The sequence below is a fragment of the Danio aesculapii genome, chromosome 3, assembly GCF_903798145.1.
Source record: "Danio aesculapii chromosome 3, fDanAes4.1, whole genome shotgun sequence".
Classification (NCBI taxonomy): domain Eukaryota; kingdom Metazoa; phylum Chordata; class Actinopteri; order Cypriniformes; family Danionidae; genus Danio; species Danio aesculapii.
The window spans coordinates 20,187,274-20,202,477 of record NC_079437.1 but is presented as its reverse complement, the minus strand read 5'-3'; the positions used below and the strand labels follow the sequence as shown (position 1 = coordinate 20,202,477).

Genomic DNA, 15,204 nt, shown 5'->3' with positions numbered 1-15,204 from the left:
GGCGGGCGGGTGCGGTTTTAAAAATTGGTCAGAAATATTGGTGCGGATGGATGGCGGACGGATGATGAGTTTTGTGATGCGGTTGCGGATGAAATAAAAGCCCATCCGCGCATCTCTAATGTGCATGTAACGCCACTGGTCCGAGCAGGGCGCGAGCTGGCGATACCGGTATGGGAGACAAATGCTGTGAGGAGATTAAATATAGTAAAGTCTAGATCAGATATGTTGCCAGCCGGAAGTGCGATATGCTCATTAATAAAGCAGCATTTTTTAATGAAACTGTGTAACACTAATTAATATTTTTACAGTACTGTGATGGTTGGGTTTAAGGTTGGGGTGGAGGTAGACGTTAATAAAATACAATAAATGGGAAATTTTATAAATAATAGAAATAATTGTCATTAACTTCCGGCTGCAAACGTATCCGATCTAGCAACAACCGGCTAAATATTGCAGAACAACATCTGTCGCTGAATCCGAGGAGTGAGGTTTACTCGATCACCAACTGGCTTCTGTTACATAAGGGCAAATATAAATGACCAAAAGATCATTTACTTATTTTACTATAATTATGTAAATTAAAATAATTAAAATAAAAATTAAAATAATGTCCAAGACACTGATATTAATATTAAATGCTACTTTTGTGCCTTTATTAGCTTTTTTCTCGTCTATTTACTGGGTAAAAAATCTTAAATTATTCCATCTCCACCTGCTGGTGGAAAAGCAGCTGGCGATCTTCAATCTGCAATCTATTGCTTTTCCTGCAGTTCCCGGATGTAATGTTGAATTTTAACAGTCGAATTTGAGCCACTGAATTTATGGAAGCGAATATTTGAACTGAAATAAAATGAACTGAAAATTACCTTTTGAATATTATACATCGTATTTTTAAAGGGTATTGAATATTTTGTTAGTGAATCCTGGAAATTGAAAATGAATTATTGAATTTATAAGTACGAAAACAAGTTTGAAATATTTTTAGTTGAACTATTCACAGCTTAAATAAACAGCTATGTTAAATTTCAGGACCTAAAAATACAAACCCTGCAATTCAAGTCATTAAAATGCAAGAACTTGTTAATACGGTGTATTATTTTTTTCAGTTTGTGCTATTCAACAAGCTTTTTAATTCAATACATTTGGCATTGATTTTGTTCCATAGAAAATAACCCATCAAAGAAACTTCCAAAGAATGCAAACAATTATTTTTCATTAGTCCAACATCCAGGTGTGTAAGAAAACATACAATATAATGAAAGTGAAGTCATCTTTCTCTACAAGACCTTATTCTTGAAAGAAATAAATACCAAAAGGTTTGAAGCACCAAAAGCGGCCAATTTTAAAGCTAATTTTAATAATAATTAAGCTATTTTTGTTATCTATGAATTTTCAAAATGTACTTTTTTTTTGCAGAAGAGACTGAAAAACTCATCAAGCTCTACATTGTTATAGGAAAGTTGCATGTGCTGGCCAGTTTGTTATTTGCCCAATAAATGACAATAGGCTACAGTTTTGTTTCTAATGATATTTGATGTAATAAATTTGTATTTAAAAATAAGCATTTTTTCATATTTCTATATTCTATATATTTAGCAAATGTTTTTGGTACCTCAAAAAGTGTGGTTATGATGACCATCTGACAAGCTAATCCAGCAAAAAAAAAAAAAGTGCTTAAAATATCACTAAAATGCAGTATTTAAACCTCACAATTCAATAAAAAATGAGGCGAACAACTGCAAAAATGTCCAAGAAAAAACCCCACCCCTTTTTGCCAGGCTGGCTGTGGGCCTGTACCTAAATACACATACATTATTTCTAGAAATATAACATAATGGATGCTATTATTCATAAATGTATCATGAAAGTCTTAATAATACAATAATACAAGGTTTATCTCGGAGATGCAAAATGTGTCCACGATTTCAGTCACAGATTATAAGATCATAATATATATATTTTTTTAAAGTTCAAGATAAAATAAATCAGTTATTAGAAATGAGTTGTTAAAACTATTATGTTTAGAAATGTGTTGAAATAAATCTTCTCTCCGTTAAACAGAAATTGGGGAATAAAAATAAACAGGGGGCTAAGAATTATGGTTATAATTCTGATAATATACTTCAACTGTATATATATATATATATATATATATATATATATATATATATATATATATATATATATATATATATATATATATATATATATATATATTCTCATTCTTTTTAAACACATCTATAGTTTTGCGGTGGCACATCGTTAGACCACTTACTTGACCTCACACAGAAACCGCAATGTGTGCGGCATGACATCACTTTGTCGCAGAGATGCTATTGGTTAAATGCCGACAATTAGAACGCGGAAGCAGCTTGAAGTAAACAGCGCGAGTATGTCTGCGGTCTAGAGGTATTATAAAGTTGATGATGACAGCATTGCCACAGCAAACTGTGAGATATGTAAAGTCCAAAAGTAAAGAACTGATGTTATTTATTACTTGATTGTTCAAGCTACCTCACAGTTTGTTAACAGAGTAGTTGAATGTTAAAATAAGGTAAATTTAATAAGAAGTAAGGAACATCCTGGATCTGTTTCTTCGCTCTTTTTTATTCTTTTTTTATGTATTATAGAAGTATCGGATCGGGTTTCATTATCGGTATACTCAAAATCAAATGACTTGGACTCGAGGGCAAATAAACCTGATAGGGACATCCCTAACTAAATTAATATTAACCAAGTTCTGAATTGTCATTGACTTGAAAAGCAGTTTTCTTTCTTCAACTTTGACCAATACAACGAGACGCTTTCAATGAAAACCATGAATAAAGTTTTTGGATGTCATTTGACTAAACCTTTTGTTTTAACAATGTCTCCAACCATTGTTAGCAATGCTAGTTCAAACTCCTCAGATTACTGTGCATCTTTATTATCTCCCATTATAATCTGACCAGCAAACCTCAACTCGTCCATTGCATCCAAATACCATGACCATCCCAGCGACCCCTTAGAGACACCTAAGAGTCACAAACTGAGTACAAAACCCACAAATAACTGAACCAAAGAGCCAAACACGAGCTTCAGAGGTTGAACTGTGAACAATCTGCACTAACAGCCCTTTCGCACAATCCCCTGAGAGAAGTGAAGAGCCGCCTGGGCGACACGAAAGAGTCACTATGCTTCAGTCTGTCTTACAGCTCTTTTAGTACTGATATAAATGGAAGCAGACTCTGACACTGGGGTCCAATGTGGACATGGCAATGCTTTTTGACACACTGCTCCTCCAGTTCTTGAGAGGGACTCTTGGCGCTCTTTATTTCTCTCTCTTTGCCTGCGGTGGAGTGATCTCTTTAGGACACTTCTGCCAGGCAAAGTAGACCCCACACTTCATTTCCTGCAGTTACTCATGGCTGTATTGTTCTTCAGTTCTTGTGGCGTGTGCTGATAGAGAGATTATTCATTTCCAGACACATATTACTTTCCTTTCCCTTTAGATCTCATCATTGGTGCATGGGGTGCAAGCAAAGTGGTTACATACAGGTATGAATTTAAAATGACCGGTAACACTTTACAATAAGGGTGTATTAGTTCAATGTATTTACTAACATGAACAAATGATGAACAATACATTTATTAGAGTATTGGTTCATGTTAGTTAATGAAAATACAGTTGCTCATTGTTAGTTCATGTTAACTTATGATGTGTAAACAAGCATGAATTTGGATGCTAATAATGCATTACTAAATCGTCACCTTAGAATTATAAGGTTCTGACATTTTTGTCAAAAATTTGTTATTGACATATTCTTATTAATTGACAACTTATTTACATTATGGGATGTTTTTTACAAGTTGTTTACATTTTAAGACTTTTCATTTAAAAAACAAATGTTACACACATACTGCTTGCTATGGAATGCAAAAACTTTGAGGCTCAATATCTTAAAATCATTCAGAACGCAGATAGAACCTTATAATACCAAGGTGCCGAAATGTTGAACTATGATTAATGAATGCTGTATACAGTAAGTATTCTTCATGCTTAGTTCATGTTACGAAATACATTAACTAATGAAACCTTCCCTAAAAAATGTCCCTAAATGACTAATTTTCATTTATTTGTTCATTTATTTTATTGTAACTCACACACTCTTGTCGATATTGTTTATATAGTGCTGAGATTAAGGTTTTATATTACATTCTTTTTGTAAACCTGCACATTATCAAAAAATCTAATATCAAAATAGTAAAATGTCTTTAAAATGAAAGTGAGGTACAATAAAATTACATTGTTTAACTTTAAGTAAATAAATATATCTGATAATATTACGGATATATATATATATCTTTTATCTTTGCCATGATGACAGTGCATAATATTTTACTAGTTATTTTGCAGGATGCTAGTATTATGCTCATGATACACTGAGCAGCTTTTTGAGCAATGTTGCCAGGCAAGTAGTGATGTTGCTTGATTAGTTTCCTATTGAGAATAGACAACAAAATTGCACTATTTAATATTTGCACAATTAAAATTGTACATATTCATTTCACTAATTCATCTTAAATTGCACATATCTACTGCACTAATACATTTGTAATTATGTTCATATCTATCTTCATACTTCTAAATATTAGTAGCAACCTATACATACAGTTGAAATCAGAATTATTATGTTCACAGTATGTCTGATAATATTTTTTCTTCTGGAGAAAGTAATTTGTTTTATTTCAGCTAGAATAAATTTTTTTTTTTTTATTTAAAAACATTTTTAGGTCAAAATTATTAGCCCCTTTAAGCTATATATTTTTAGATAGTCTACAGAACAAACTATCATTATGCAGTAACTTGCCTAACCTGCATAGTCAACCTTATTAACCTAGTTAAGCTTTTAAATGTCACTTTAAGCTGTATAGAAGTGTCTTGAAAAATATCTAGTCAAATATTATTTACTTTCATCATGGCAAAGATTAAGTAAATCAGTTATTATTATTAAAACTATTATGTTTAGAAATGTGTTGAAAAAATCTCTCTGTTAAACAGAAAAAGGGTAAAAATAAACAGGGGGGCAAATAATTATGACTTCAACTGTATATTCATCTATTGTTAATCTCTGTTTATAGTTAATAGTTAATAGTTCGCTAAAGAACTACAAATCTGCCATTACCTGGACTGCAGATCCAGTCATGCACCACACACTCACACCTGTTCTGGTTGTCCACTGGTTGCTAACACTTGTTGACCGTTGCTTGCCTGACCATTCTCCTTATAAACCCTGCATTTGGATCCGCAATTCCGAGTCAGTGTCCCATCATATTACAATGTGAAAGGGGCTACTGTTAAGCCTGGTTTATACTTCTGCATCGAGTGATCGACGTGACCCACGGCGCATGCAATGCGCGTTGCCATGTATTTATACTTCTGTGTGCTGTTTGTGTCACTCTGCAATAACACTTCAGAAACGCTAGCTGGCAGTAGGTGTTTATGTTTCTCTGTGTCGAGTTTCTGCACTGGTGTTTTGTTTTTTCTGAACGCTACCTTATTGTACAAGTGCCTCAAACTCGCTCATTTTGAGGCAGGAATCAGCGGATGTGCAACAACTTTATTCATAAAGTAAACACAAAACTATGGTTTCCATCTGGAGTTCCTTAACAGGACAGTTGTAAGCACTCGCTCCATCAGGCTCGCACGGCTCTCACCCCCGCATCTGAAATCTCAGGATTTGTGTTGTTTCAGCTGATTTTAAATAAGTAGTTTGAACGAGAAAAAAAAACATTTTAGTGTGTAGTTACTTTTTGTGAGAGGTGTGCGTCAGCATTGGCTGACTATGCGACCACACATAGGCTGTGCCGGAGTATACGCATGCGCTTGTGACAGAAGTATAAATCAGCCTTTAACTGGGCCAGTTAGGTTATGTAGGTATGTCACTGGACAACAGTGGTTTGTTCTGTAGCCAATCAAAAACATTCTCTCTTAAGGGGGCTAATAATATTGTTTTAAAAATATTTTTTATAAAAATGCCAAAAGAAAAGAAGAAATTGTGCAACACTTATATTTTAAACATTTAAAGAAAAAAAGAAATATATAGAGCTCATTTCCATATGTATACATATACAGGGAGTTATGGTGTGGAGAAGCCCCAAAGAAGCGTACCACCCAGACTGTTTTGTCATACTGTTCCATATGTTTGGACATACTGTTCTATTTGCATCAACATGCCATATATATTTTTATGCCTTTTGATGCCAACAATACCAGATATAGGAAGTGTTTCTCTCTTTTAAACTGTATATTCAATTAGCACATTAGCATTTTATTATTTCCATGAATATATTTGCTTTGCTGTGGGTTGGGACTCACTTAATCTAAACTCTAATTTAAAGTCTGGATCAATAATGTTTTGTCTTCATCAGGGCACAGGCTGTGGTGAGGACACAAGCTCGCCTCTCTTTCTTCCCTGACCTTTTGAACCCTGAAGACCAATTCTGTCAACTCCAGCAGAGCAGCACCTACATTACATGGTAATGCTTCTGAACTTAGTACAAAAATCAGCTTCACTATGTCATTGTGATTCAAGTGGCTGCTATTCAAAATGCTTCTATAGTCAGCTATGAAAAGCTTCTCAAGGATTGTCAGAGTTTGTGTCCAGAATGACTCAGTGAGCTCCTGATACACCCACATCATTTTTTTAAGAGTAATGCATGATCACAATGCATCAAGGACCTTCTGTGATCTGTGATGTTATATTCATATTTCTACATGCTTTGAATTGCAACCCACATCGAGGCTGTGGGAATATTTAGGTAGAGAATAATATCTCCATTTGTTTTCTCTTTTTCTGTAGCTTTATAATTATGGCATGCATCCGTGTGTCAGGACACAGAATTCCAGAGCAGATTGGTATGTAATGCATATGAAGCAAGTTAATAATCTATGAATAATGTTGTTATAAATATGCTGTGGTAATACATTGCCCAAATAATCAATTCTCTCTATTTTTTCCTTCTCATGTAATGTCATAGATATTCCCATTTCCTATATTTATTCTTTTGCTATTTGTGCACATGGGAATGCACTTGTATAAGTTTACATTCAAAACTACAGAAATATACTCAATTATGATTAATTCTAATTCCAAAAACCATATATAAATAAATATAGTTTCCCAGAGATGGGTTGAAGCTGAAAGGGCATCTGCTGCGCAAAACATGTGCTGGATAAGTTGGCGGTTCATTCCGCTGTGGCGACCCCGGGTTAATAAAAGGACTAAGCCGAAAAGAAAATGAATGAATGAATAAGAATAGAATTATTAAATATGAAAATAAAATAAAACATACAATGGATATCTACTGTGATGTAACTTGCAGATTTGACAAAATCTGACAAAAACAGAAGCCAAAAAATAAGATAAACAAGTAATTAACAGGGTGAGAATGTGGTAAAATCTGAAAACGTGGTAAAAATCATGCGCAGGCTTTTCTTTTTCTGGATTGCTTTTTAAAACTGTCGGTCAGTCAATGCTTTTGAAAACACTATTGGTTGGGTTTAGGGAAGGAGGAGGGTGGGCCAGTCGATTGGTAAGTCAGTCAGTCGGTTGCCTCTGGTGGAATTACGTGAGAAGAGCAAGTGCAAATGACACTCACGAGTTAATCTGAGATCTCAAAAAGTGTACACAGCGGTCTTTGCAAAAACAAAAACTGCACAAAAAAAATAGCTCCTGGGACATATTTGGCACTCTCCAGAAATGTTTTTAGGGGGACGTTTTCAGAATGATCCTGTTTTTTTTTTTTTACTTTTAATATCACTTAAAATACCAAAGCCTAAAGTTATTTTCGTGATAAATAAGAATAAAGCACTTTTTATATGGATTATTTGTGGTGTAACCTTACAATATTTACTTAAAGTCATATGTTTCAGTTGTTTCAGTTCAGTTCAGTTGTTTTAGTTATTTTTCACCTAAACAAAACTGCAAATTTGAAACACAGTAGTTATATCTAAAAAAAAGTGGAACAATCATAATAAATTGAAATTTTTAGGGTTCACCTAAGTTACTGTCGCACTTTTTATTTTAACTCAATTGTGTCTTAATAGGGAGTATATTATTTTCTTGTTAAAATTATATCCTTTTTTGCAATAACTAAATATTATGTTGTTAAAATGACAAATTTTCTCACCATATTCATTCATTCATTCATTCATTTTCCTCCGCCCCATATTCGTCCATATTAATCCCATATTTATCAGGTGTCGCCACAGCGGAATGAACCGCCAACTATTCCGGCATATGTTTTACTAAATTTGATCTGGTCTATTGAACAGTCTATTTAAGTTACTCAAAATAGCAATGCGCCAGCAATCCGCCTCACACCACCTCCTTTTTTTTAGACCAGAACGCCTATGGGCGCACATATGAGCGCAAATGCATTTGCTATTTAAACAGCGTGGCGCAAAATGTCAAAATGACACTTGCATCAAGCTGAAACTAGCAAACAATTGCGTCGCGCCTTGTGCCGCATTGTGCCTGGTATATGATATGGCCCTAAGTCTGCATCTTAAACATCTGCAAATGAAAGAATCAAACGGATCTATTGGAAAAGCATTATTCCAGACTTGGTATAACGATAAAAGTGATGTTGTTTTAACAAAATAACAACTCATTATTATGAGATAAAAGGTTGTTTTAATGAAAAAAACATGATGTCTTTTGAATATTTCCACATTTATAACCCTTACAACATAATTGAGTGGAAAAAATAAATGCGTGCCTCACCATAATCATCAAAAGGTTTACAGGTTTTTCATCTTTTTGTAACATATTTTGTCTAGTATTAAACACAGAGCTTCAGCTGGACAGAATGAAGCAGAGCATGGCCAGACGAACACTCCTGCTGGACTCCAACCAACCGTACACTAACTTCCAGCTCTCAGTGGACAGAAACTCAAGAGATGTTTGCAGAAACTTCACCGCATACCTACTGGTATTTCACAATCTTCAAATATATGTGCAGGAACTGAGACCTGTGGATGAAAAGAACAAGTCATGAGACATTCATATTGGAGAACAATTAATGTTTGTAGTGCTTTTGAAAAGGAAATACTATGTAAACTAATAAATTAGATCTAGTTAGGTCTGACTACTAAGAAAAAAAGGCATAGTTTTGTGCAAAGTTTAGTTCATTCATGTGATCTCTGTGTAATCAAATTCTCTCAGTTATTCTTTTTGTTATGTAAATTGCAAAAAAAGAAATAAATTGTTTCCATGTTCATCTCAATCTTTCTTTGTGTAGCCTGAATTTAAGGACAAGCTGAGTCCAATCTTCATCTCAGTAAACTACAGCTTGGCTGACTCCCAAAATGCAGTGCTGCACGGACAAAGTGTCGCTGTTGGACAGGTAAGAGCTGGAACATTGTCATTTTTGCCACTGCAGTGCCAATAGTGACACAATTCCACATAAACAGAGAACTATCTTTTTATTTTTTTGTACTTTTTTACATTTTTGTTTAAAATGGTTGGTATGAATCCATGATTCATAAAGGCAACAAGCTCATTCTGAAAATGTACCCCTAAATACATTCTGGAGATCACAAATTATGAAGCCAAAGGTATGTATGGCTGCATTTCATCTTTAAAACGAACGCTATGGGGCGGTATGATGCCGTTCCTTTTCTCACGTACCAGCTGACTGCCTACCTCGATATGGACGGCTTTTCCGCTGTTACCAGTTTGAGTGGCAAGGAACAGTTTCAGAAAGCAAGTAAGATAAAAATAAATGTCAAAAAAATAAAATAAACAAGTAAATTACTGGGTGAGAATGTGGTAAAATCTGAAAATGTGGTCAAAATCAGGCTGTCGAGGGCATTTCTTGTGTGGGTAAATCAATCTGTGCTTTTGAAAACACTGTTGGTTGGGTATTGAAGGGGCTGGGTGGGTCAATCGGTGCTTTTGAAAACACTGTTGGTTGGATTTAGGGAAAGGGCTGGGTGGGTCAATCGGTGCTTTTGAAAACACTGTTGGCTGGGTTTAGGGAAGTGGCTGGGTGGGTCAATCGGTGCTTTTGAAAACACTGTTGGTTGGGTTTAGGGAAGGGGCTGGGTGGGTCAATCGGTGCTTTTAAAAACACTGTTGGTTAGGTTTAGGGATTTACGTGAGAACAGCAGGCTGAAAAAAGGCATGCACAGCAGCCTCTGGTGGATTCACGAAAACAAAACAAAAAAACCTCCTGGAACGTATTTGGCTCTCTCCAGAAATATATATATACGTATTAAGAATGAGCCTGAGTTGCATAAAAGGCAATAAAAAAAATAATAATTTAAAATATTAAAATAATCATAATTTATAAATCTGACAAAATAATAATATTATGCTAATAAATCATTTTGTTTGTTTGTTTATTTAAATAAAAAAAATTTACATTACAAAAATAGTTTGAATTAATGATTCAGAGACTTACTCATTAAGACAGACTTTATTAGTTTCATTACTAGCTTAATCAGTGTTCTTGAATTAACCAATTTAATGAGTGATTCCTTAACAAATTATTTGTTAACAGATCCTTTTCCCCACCTACTGCCATAACAATATAATTAAGTTGCTTTCAATAGGTTAGAAAAGGCAATAGTGATACGTACACCTTAGACATCTGTGATAATATATGTGACCTGTAAACTTTATCATAGTACGTCTGTGATAGTTTGACTTTTTGTAACATAAAATACGTTGATCAAATGTTTTTAAATCTACAACTTCATATTCACAGACATAATACAAATAAGCCATTTAGGAGTAAAATTGTGTGGGTGTTTTGATTAAGATCACAGTCTTTTAACAGTTAATCAGCTCACGCAGACTAGTATTAATTACCCTTAACCTGCTTTCTTCTGTTTAGACACGAATAATACTAAACTGTGGTCCTGATAACATCTGTATTCCAGACCTGAAGCTGAAGGCAGTAGCGTAAGTTTTGTTAGCTATACAGTAAAAGTTTTAGATTACAGGCATTTATCTCAAACAAGCTATTATTTTTTCTAAAAACAGTTCAACAGAACCAATCCTGATCGGCGATGAGAATCCAGCGCTGCTGATTATCGAGGCTGAGAATCAGGGAGAAGGAGCTTATGAGACTGAGCTCTATATCAGCCCGCCGGCAAACACACACTATCAGGGTGTTTTGAGCAACCATGAGGTGAGGGTTTAGTCACTTCCTGTTTGTTGCTGACAGAATCACGAAGCACAACATATCAATTCCAATCGTGCTGTTGAGTGAAAGAATCTCTTTGGGCATTCATACCAATTTGCTTATAAAATAAATGTTCACTTCCTATTGACCTTATTCTTCAATGCGGAAGTGCGCGCGTTTTTGCATTTGTTTTAGAACTTCCGATTCAGCTGCCTATGGGAGAAATGACTAGGAATAATAAACGGCAAAAAACGGTCAAACTACTTACTCTACAAACAAGTGTTTGCATGACAATACAGACAAAGTAGAATAATATAATAAGAAAATATCCGTTTGCAACACCAAGCAGCAAAACGAGCTGTTTTTAATGTCTAAAAATGAATGGAAGTGAATGAGACCGGAAGTCTCGAGCCAAAATGATTCAAATGGCTGCGCCCGCTCGTACGCGGTGAATAGAAAGTAGATTTGAACACATTAAAATTAAAAAGGTATATCACATTATTAATAACGAAGCACCCTCTTATTTAAAGGCACTTTTAATCAAGGGTAAACATGCTACAATGTTATCAAACTAGAATTTTACATTTTGTTATTTTAAAACTGCTTTTAGTCATCTGTCAATCTTCACAGGATGTTTATTTCATAGGAATATTTCATTTCATTTTAATTTCATTGTTTTGTCATTTATTTTCATTGTAAAATTATCACTCATCTAAATCAAAAATGTTTTCATTTATTTTAAGTCCAAAGAGAGAAATGGACTATTGTTTATTTTTTATTAATATTTAGTGCTGTTACTGTATTTGGTATCTGAGCAGCAATAAACAACACTTTAAAATATAAGTAGTTTTCTTGTTATTTTCTAAACTAGTAGTGTTTTGAATTTAATAAATGCATAATATTCGTGAACCATGATTTTTCTTCAGACTATAATCGTACAACTAAAATTTATAATTATTGCATCTCTAATTGTTACGCAGATTAAAACATAACACATGAATGTGTTTGAATGTGGAAGAAGCCTACTTGAGCAATACACTGCTTTTGTTGTGCTTCGAACATTTGAATATGTTTGTAAAAAAAGCCACATTGTACAATGCCGTGATGTTATGTAGTTTCAAAATACAACATAATAACATTTTAATGTAGAAAAAGCCAACGTGGGTGTCTTAAGGAGCAAAAATACAGCATATGGGCTCTTATATGCTGTTGTGTCATCACTCATATTGCAAGTCATATCTCTCCGGCCCCTCATTTGGGATGCTTTTCATGAACTGGCCCCCATGAAAAACTAATTGAATAGCCCTGGTTTAAGGGATCCTAAACTGATTTTTTTTAACAATTTACATTATTACATTATGTTTTTCCCCAGTCTGGCATGAACGACTCAATAAGTTCTGGGTTGATTGAAGAACCACTTTCTAAAAAAATTAAATGTGTTGTGTTTGGTGAGCTGTCTATGTCTGTTGTAATTGGTGAACATAGACAGTGTTTCAGTATGCTACTGAAGTAGTGCCCTTGCCCAAGCAGAAAATTCTATCTGTTCCACGGAGACTAGTGGTGACCCAGAGAAAGATGTGCAAATTACTAGTCAATGACCAAAACTTACCACTGTTTTCAGTGAAATAATATTTGTTTTTGCTTGCAGACATTTTAATATTCATATATACTAACCAATCAAAACAATAATGGTTTGTAAAATACATACTGACGTCTATGAAGATGGCAATGATAATCATTTTACATGTAATCTGATGATGTATGTCTTTCACAACAGATACACACTGTTTAGGAAACCAGAATGTTTCCTTTTTTTACTCTAAATTAAGTTAAACAGCTACTTTTGGGGAGAGGTTGATGCATTTACGTTTTGTAAATCCAGCAGCTCTGATCTCTCTCCTGCAGCGCAGACTTACATGGCAGCACTCGTCAGCCATCATAGATAACATAATATAATCATTAGCAGTTTAAACAACAAAATTTGTTTTCTTAGACATATTTGTGAATCAGAATATCAAGTATTTCACTATGTAATTGATTTGACCTGAGAATTTGGATTTTATAGCATGCACAGATGTAGTAAGGCATATCAAAAAATGCTACGCTGTGGTTATTTTGCCCCTCACCATTCCCAAACCATTTAATTTCCAAGGTTTGTGCCTAGGGCTGCACGATTCTGGCTAAAATATGAATCACGATTTTTTTTGCTTAAAATCAAGATCACGATTTTCTCACGATTCTGTAGATGTAAAATAAAGGTTAATATTGGTAGGCTATTATTATTGTTAATTCTCAAACATATGGTAAAACAATAACAATAATAATAATAATAGGCCTATTTGTACGTCTACTGTTGGTTAAAATGCAAAGTTTTGTATAGTCATTGAGGTGGACTTGAAGAGAGTTTCAATATGTCCAGTTTGTTAATTCACAGTAAAATAATGACATCAGAATACAACTATTCATTATTCTGATGTTGAATTATTATATGTTTGAGACATGCTTGTCATCTGTCATTGACAGCATTATTAGACCGTTTGTTTTCACTGGTAAAATGAGACATTTGTCATTATCAGATTCCTTCTTGCATTACATTCAACATTATATATAGGCTAGGGTTGTTATACTGACACAGTAAACATTTATTTTCATGCACAACACTTTGTGTTCGCTATGAAAGAAAAAACATATCAAATGCTTGTCGTAAGCATAACTGTAAAATGAGTTATGATCATTTAAATTATGTGCACGAAGGTGCCTGTGAGAACAGCGCAGTGAGAACAGCGCCCACTAGGGTCACATAATACGATTATCACAGAATTTGGTGTAATACCACCTTCACTTTCACTTTCCAGTGCGGCTCATGGCTGCTGTCACTCTGAGAAAAAAAACACACATGCAAATCATTCTTTCAGCCCGGTTCTCAAACGATCGCTCTGTGCAACAAACTGAATGTTATTTACAACTTTATTACTTGTTATTCACAGCATATGCAGGTTGTGTTCACTAAAGTAGGGGTGATTTGTGTGCATGCGCGCGTTCTCGGTAGTCAAACAGCTCACAGTCGCCTCGTGTGATTTTGCAGCCGCGAATACATCATTACATTTAGACAGAAATGACATTTCTGGGTGAATTATACCTTATAAATACAGTATGTGACGCTTTTAACGACATTTGTTGCTGTGAAGACTTCTGCATGCGCTTTTACTCTTCTGTCCTGACCTTGAAAATATAATTGGCTGAATCGTAGAAAAGCTGAATTAAGATCGTGTGTAGGGTCGAATCAAGATCGTGATCTTTTTTCGATTAATCGTGCAGCCCTATTTGCACCTTTTTGGGACATCATTACACACTGACTTACAGTCAAGAAGTGGAAAGCATAATAGGACCTCTTTAAATGTCCCATGAAGTGCTTTGAAATGGGCATTTTTTTTTATTTGATATTTGACGTAATTTGTAATATTTGATCTAGTAACACCTCCCCTTTTTAAAAAACAGCCAATAGCATTTTGTTTTATCACAGCTCTGCCAGTGAGAGAGGTTGAGCTCAAGCACATCCAATGAAAAGCAAACAAAAATCGTTTTGAAATGGGGCGGGGCATGTCAGATACTAGAGTGCATTTGATTGGTCAAGATTTAATCATAAACTGTTCATTTAAGAAAATCGTTGATACATTTAGGCAGAAGTGACAAATTTCAAGCTTTGAATGGTTATATCAGGTTTATATCTTCTAAACGTAATTTTTGTAGCTTTTTTGGAGCACACTAGATTATAGATATCCTTAACTAACAATACTGATACAAACATCTAAAAAATGTTGCTTTAAACGCATATAATCTTTAAACTAACAAAAGTTAATTGTTAAAAGTAACCACACAAACCACTCAAAGGTTTATCTGAACAAGATTTGCATGCAAAACTGTCTTTGGTTCGTCAGACAACTAAATCAGGCCTAAAAAATGATATCTGACAGTCCTCTTTCTGTCAGCACGCTTATTTTATATTCATGCACAAATTAGAGTTATTTC

At 34.4% G+C, this 15,204-nt stretch overlaps 1 protein-coding gene across 1 annotated transcript in view; it reads left to right on the top strand.

Annotated features, from left to right (window-relative positions):
• The window catches only part of itga2b (integrin, alpha 2b), a 40,241-nt gene that overhangs the window by 15,615 nt on the left and 9,422 nt on the right, over nt 1-15,204 (top strand). Inside the window, exons 14-20 of the mRNA XM_056450633.1 lie at nt 3,492-3,537; nt 6,412-6,519; nt 6,843-6,898; nt 8,825-8,976; nt 9,286-9,390; nt 10,885-10,952; nt 11,034-11,181. Of these exons, the coding sequence (XP_056306608.1) occupies nt 3,492-3,537; nt 6,412-6,519; nt 6,843-6,898; nt 8,825-8,976; nt 9,286-9,390; nt 10,885-10,952; nt 11,034-11,181 (683 nt within the window). The remainder of the gene's footprint in view (nt 1-3,491; nt 3,538-6,411; nt 6,520-6,842; nt 6,899-8,824; nt 8,977-9,285; nt 9,391-10,884; nt 10,953-11,033; nt 11,182-15,204) is intronic.